At 44.5% G+C, this 6,845-nt stretch overlaps 1 protein-coding gene across 1 annotated transcript; it reads left to right on the forward strand.

The window, feature by feature from the left end:
* The first annotated feature begins 4,372 nt into the window (after positions 1-4,372).
* LOC120926852 (extensin-like) lies at positions 4,373-5,789 on the forward strand. The gene is made up of 2 exons (XM_040337120.1): positions 4,373-4,632; positions 4,710-5,789. Exon 2 carries the CDS (start codon positions 4,837-4,839, stop codon positions 5,761-5,763), a length of 927 nt encoding a protein of 308 aa, XP_040193054.1. The 5' UTR covers positions 4,373-4,632; positions 4,710-4,836; the 3' UTR covers positions 5,764-5,789.
* Positions 5,790-6,845: the final 1,056 nt, after the last annotated feature.

Consider the following 6,845-nt stretch of genomic DNA (forward strand, 5'->3'; position numbering starts at 1 on the left):
CGGTAAGATCAAGTGGTTTTAACGTTAGATCTCACATAATTAGAGACTTATTAAGTGATTAATGAGGCCTTATCAATTTTTTTGGCCAAAAATCATTCCGGCTAATAGATATTCGTTAGATCCGGTAAGATCAAGTGGTTTTAACGATAGATCTCACATCGTTTCCGAGATATTCCACATAAAAAAATAGATTTTAGGTGGTACATATGCATGGACATATGGACGGGTTGGCCCCCCTTATCAAATTTTCTGGCCGAAAATTATTTAGGCTAATAGATATTCGTTAGATCCGGTAAGATCAAGTGGTTTTAACGTTAGATCTCACATAATTAGAGACTTATTAAGTGATTAATGAGGGGGGGCTGGCCCCCCTTATCATTTTTTTTTACCAAAAATCATTCCGGCTAATAGATATTCGTTAGATCCGGTAAGATCAAGTGGTTTTAACGTTAGATCTCACATAATTAGACACTTATTAAGTGATTAATGAGGGGGGGCTGGCCCCCCTTATCATTTTTTTTGACAAAAAATCATTCAGGCTAATAGATATTCGTTAGATCCGGTAAGATCAAGTGGTTTTAACGTTAGATCTCACATAATTTCTGAGATATTCCACATATGTTGGGGTGAAGATAAAACTGGGACTTTTCCAGAGACAGCTTCAACCCCCTCTTCAGGACCTTCTCCAGATGCTCTTCGTGCTCTTCCAGGGTCTTGCCGAAAACGATGATGTCGTCTAAGTACACCAACACCTCGATCAGTTTCATGTCACCCACAGTCTTCTCCATTAGCCTTTGGAAGGTGGCTGGGGCACCAAACAGGCCTTGATGCATACGGTAGAATTTAAAGATCCCCTCTGGGGTAATGAAAATGGTCTCCTCAGGGTGCATGGGAGTTTGGTAATACCGACTCTTTAAATCCAGCATGCTGAACCTTAGCATCTTCTATCCTTGGGGTGGTATATTGGTCATGAATGGGCCTTTAGTTTAGCGTCCGGTAGTCAATACACAGCCTCAGTGACCCATTCTTCCTCCGCACCACCACTATTGGGGAAGCGTATAGACTCTGGGACTCTCGGACGATACCTGCCCTCTTCAAATCTGCCAGTTGTTCACGCAGATCCTCCAAGTCCCCTAAAGGAATACATCAAACTCTTTCTCTGAACAGCTAATTGCACTTGAAGAGATGGATCCGGTATTGGGCACTTTTTGCACACCCCACATCAAATTCACTCTTGGAGAATGCAGCCTGCCATCTCAGGAGCTGAGTCTTGGCCCTTTCTTTCCATTTAGGCAAAGGAGGAGTATTCTTTGGATAGAACTCTTCCACAGAGATCCCATCCTTTGCTCCCCCCACCAAATCAGATGGCAGGGCTGGGGCGTCCGAATTCACTTGTCCCAGCAACATCTGAGCCGGCATTTTCACTGGAGAGACTTCTTTGCAACCCTTTGGTTGAAACCACCTCGGAATTATCTCCACTCCCATGTTTTCTCTCTCTGTCCACTTCAAGGACAATGAAAGGGCCTGGTTGTTTCCAATTTAGCTTGACATATGTTAGTAAACAGGACACTTTACCAGGCTGTAACACTTTCTCACACCGGTCCAAGCGCCAGATCTTTCCCACTACTTTAGCTGGGGCCTTCTGTTCTTGTACCAGGCGCTGGTAGGCTTGTCTCAGCATGGGGTGCACACTTGTAGTTGAAGTGCTCGGCTCCAGACAAAGAGGTGTCAACAGCCTTCTGAGAAGATCAGTATTGGTTCCTACGACAAGAGAACTCTTACTGGCCCCTGGTGGGTGAGGACAGACCACTGCCAGAGTGTCAAAAGTCTTGGCTTTCCCAGCCACAGAGGGATCGAAGGTCAGCTTGTCCAGTAGATAGACATCATAGGGGGAGTTCTGAGTCACAATGCTCCATATCTCCAGCTCTTATAACTTCTGCAATGGCAGGTGCTTGAGGTGCCTGTCATAGAAGTCTCTGTAGAGACGGGTCACTTAAAGAGGAAGTAAACCCTGATGGGTTTTACTTCCTCTTTTGCTACATGAACAGCCTGCAAATGTAAAGCATATCAGCCCATTATGTGACACTTAGGCCCCATTCACACCTAGGCGTTTTTACGCCTGAAACGCACTGCTCACGAACGCGGGAGGGCAGATTTAACATTGTTTCCTATGGTGCCTGTTCACACCTGAACGCCTGTCGCGCGAAGCTCAAACTAGTCCCGGACCTTTTTTTGTCGCGCGAAGCGCGCGACATAGGCGTTTCCGCGCGTTTTTTTACCATAGAAAGTAATGGGAAACGCGCGAATTGAGCGTATCGCGCGACAGCAAGCGTTTTTATGCGCGTTTTTACGCGCGTTTTGACGCCCATACAGCTCCAAAACAAAACAGGAAATGACATATTTTTTTACAGGAACTTGTGAAATCACCATTTTACTTTACTTACAATAAAGAAAAGTCACATTTTTATCAATGGAGGCCGAATTTGATAGAACCCTTTCGATGCTGGAGCCTGAAAATTTCATCAGGATGGTGAAGGAGCACCCCTGTCTTTATGACAGCAGGGCACCGGGCTACAAAATGAGGACCACCCGTTGGGACGCTTGGTGTTCTATTGGGAGCCAAATCTATGAGAACTGGGCACGGATAAATAAGTCCCATGATAGCAAAGGTAAACTCTATCAAAAAACATAACAGAAATACAAAATGCCACTAATGAAATAATGGAATGATTGTTTGTCGTTACAGTAGGCATTTATTACCGTACCAATATGCTGTTAAGTTTAAAAATGTGTCTTTACAAATATGACTATTGTGCGGTCATGCGACATGGCTTATAAACATAAATTGCGTTCTCTTCTTCCCACAAATAGAGCTTATTAATGGTGATATTTGATCCCCTCTGTGATTTTTAATAATCCAAAAATTTAGTGACATTTTTCAAAAAAAATATTATTTTACACATCTTTAATCTAAAAAAATAAAAAAATTCAATCGACCTAGCGACTACAGCGTCAGGTGGGGACGGGGGCTACACAGGACCTACACTCTGCCTGCAGTGATCAGTAAATATATGTTCACTGCATTCATTGATACTGTGACAAGGGGATGGGGGAGTGGATTGGAGATCCAAAAGGGGATTGTGCCTACGTGTACTGGTGTCAGTGTCATCACTTCCCTCTTCCTGTGTTTACACAGGAGGAGAAAGTGACACGCAGGGGGACACATATAGAGCCACTTAACCCCCGGATGTACCCTGGGGGTCCTGATCGGACCCCCAACCCACGTCTAGGCGGTCACTTACAGGCCCTTTATTAGACCACAGAATAAATACATAAACTAAGTTTACAATAGATAGAATGTCACTAATATAAAATGGCACACAATATCATAGGGCTATTGAACCCAATGATAAAACTGTATCAAAATAAAATTAGAATGAGACTTCTTAAAACATGAATCATTTTTTATTTTTTTTCCACAAAACAGCATAGTAAAGATTATATTTCACAAAATAAGCGTGTCAAAAGCTGAAAAGTTCAATAAATTAAATGGAATTGAGCTGCCAAGGGACCTGCCCTTCAGGAGAGACAAAGTATGCCGCATACTGTTCACGGACATGTGTCCCCTGTGTGTTCCCACGTACACCAGTCCAATGAGCTCTTTCCAGAGTCTCATGGACTGGCTCCTCGTAATCTAGACCATCGCGCTGCCTGACAAAATTGTGCAAGGCACACGCCGCTTCTACAGCACTAATGGCATTTTGCATGTTGAGCACAATCGGTGTGTGGAGAACCCTCCACTTGTTCGCCAAAATTCCAAAAGCACACTCAACTACGCGGCGTGCTCTGCTAAGCCGGTAGTTGAATATGCGTTTGTCTTCGTTCAGATTATGTCCTGAATAAGGCCGAAGTAGGTGTGTGTTCAGAGCAAAAGCCTCATCACCCACAAAGACACTTGGTAGGGGAGGGCCGTTTGTGCCCGGGAGTGGACTATTTTGTGGAAGGTCCAGACCATCTGTTCGAAGTAATTGCCCAAAAGAGGAGTTCCCAAAAATCGCAGAGTCTGCACTACTTCCATAGGAACCAATGTCAATATAGGTAAAGCAATAATTGGCATCAGCCACAGCCATTAAGACGAATGAAAAGTATTTCTTATAATTGAAATACTGGCTCCCACTAGCCATGGGCTTAACAATCCTGATGTGTTTCCCATCGATCGCTCCTAGACAATTCGGAAAGTTACAGCGTTCCCAGAATACTTGGGAAATTTTTTCCCAGTCCTCTGCTGCCGGTTTTTTAAACACAATGGGTTTCAGGACTTCCCAAATGGCACTGCAGGTGTCCAGAATTATATAACTGGCAGTAGATCTTCCAATACGAAACGAGTAATGCAGACTTGCAATCGATTGTCCAGTTGATAGATACCTACAAAGAAAATAATATATATTATTTTATTTTATTTTTTACAGTGAAAATTCTAAAACTCAGATGGAAGAGTATAAGGGACGCCTACGCTCGCCAGCTGAAGGCACAGCGGGAGCAGCGGCGAAGTGGGAGTGGAGCATGTTCGGTGAGAGAATACGTTCACGCAAAGGAATTGGAGTTTCTGAGACCGGTGCTGGATTTGGGGAGGTAAACCATTATCTGTACTTTGCTCGGTAAACCAAATGTTTTAAAATTATTTTTTAATACATGATTTCTTTTTTCAGTACTGAAAGCTGCTGGGACGAGGCTGCCACAGCTGTAGTAGACAGAGAGAGCGTGGCAGAGAGAGGGGACAGAGAGAGCGTGGCAGAGAGAGGGGACAGAGAGAGCGTGGCATCGGGGGATCAAGCGATGGCTACTCTGGAGCCGGAACCGCAGCACTCCGAGGCATCAAATTCTAATGCAACAAGACCACTTGCAGAGCAGCCCCCAGTTAACATTGCGCATATTGGACCTCCGCGTGCTCTGCGTAGGAGGGCTCCTGCTCCGGATCCAGCCCTGGATCGTATGTTGGACATTATGACCAACATGTCTGACCGGATGAGCAATAGATCGTATGGCCAAAATGTAGCAAAATGTCTGGGGGAACTAATCGATAAAGTTCCCCCAAATCTGCAAGCGGTGGTGCTGTCCTGTACGGCTAGATACATCTCGACATTTATACCCCCGACAGAAGCTGACGATTTATCCGAACCACCACCACCCTATGGCCCATATGCCAATAAACGGACCGAGCATGTCCCAACACCACCCACGACCCATTTCTCCCCACCACCCGTTACCCTTTGGACAGGACCACAGCTTTCCGACCAACCTCCTCGACCAACACCACCACCGACTTCTGCGCACCATCCTTTCACCACCACTCTATCTCATTTACCTCCTGTGCCAACACCTTCCACTCACACTTCTCTGAATCCTTTTCCTTATACACAACCTTCTTCTTACCACCCTCATTCTCCTTTTCCTCATCTCTCAACACCACCTGTCACATACAGTACTCTGCCTCCTACAACACTTTCTTCTTACCACCCACCACCTTCTACTTACCCTGCGTTAACGACTACACCTACATCACATTACCCACATCGACCGAGACAATCGACTTTCAGGAATGCCCCAACACGAACACCACCACCACCACAAGCAACACCACCTTCCAATTGGTCAGGGGAAGACAGCACCACCTCCACTTGGCCCCCTTTTGCCCACGCACTGTCGGTCGCCATGTCACCGCACGGGGAAGAGGACTCCTCCCCAAATTTACAGCAATTGTAAATAAGGAATATGTATAAAACATTTTTGTATATTTTGTGTATTTGTGCACTTTGTGTATATTTTCCTAATAAAAAAAAAAAGACCCAATGTTTTGGTTGATTAAAATATTAAAATAATTTTGTTCCTACAGAATTTTTGTTTGGTTTTTATTACACATATATATATATATATATATATATATATATATAATAGAGTGTATTACATTCAAAGCGCTAAATAAAAATTACCTCAGTGTTATGATAAGTCGCTCCACAGGGGGGATACAGTTGCGGAAGTAGGTGTCCATCCTCTGCAATCTGTTGATCAACAATTCCAGCAACTCATCAAAGCTGTAAAGGAAAATGAAATTTAAAATTGGCAATGGATTGGTACTAGGGTTGCCACCTTTCCGGGATTCGCCAGAACAGTTCGGGTTTGGAATCATGTGTCCGGGTTTCAGACTGCCTGACACTCTGACAGATTTTTCTGACCAGAATATGGATTTCCGGCAGGGTTAATGGCTGCAGGGGATGAAAACTTACAACCCAGCAGCCACAGATATACCAGGATGAGATGTGCTATCTGCCAAGGGGTGAGTGAGCTCACCCTCCATCGCTGTCTAACAGAAGCACCCACCCCCTTTCTCTATCCTGCCTCTTGGTGAGTACACTAGGAAAAATCAGAGTTCTCACATTGGAGTCCTCTCCGTACATCAGAGATCTCGGTTTCCCCCTTAGATCATGGTTCACAGAGCATCCCTTATGTCTGAGTATCTTGAGGTCTCGCTTCAATCAGATTATGTTGGTTAACCCATACAGTGAAAGGGAAATCTGGGAGTTGAGATGCAAAAGGGTGACTGTGATGTAAAGGGGGACTCTGTGCACTGTAATGTAAAGGGGGATTCTGTGCACTGTAATGTAAAGGGGGACTCTGTGCACTGTAATGTAAAGGGGGACTCTGTGCACTGTAATGTAAAGGGGGAACTTTGTGGACTCTAATGTAAAGGGGGAACTCTGTGGACTCTAATGTAAAGGGGGAACTCTGTGCACTGCAATGGAAAGGGGACTATTTTTATTATATTCATATGATTAGAAATGTTAAAT

The sequence above is a fragment of the Rana temporaria genome, chromosome 1 (genome assembly GCF_905171775.1).
Source record: "Rana temporaria chromosome 1, aRanTem1.1, whole genome shotgun sequence".
In the NCBI taxonomy this organism is placed as follows: Eukaryota; Metazoa; Chordata; class Amphibia; order Anura; family Ranidae; genus Rana; species Rana temporaria.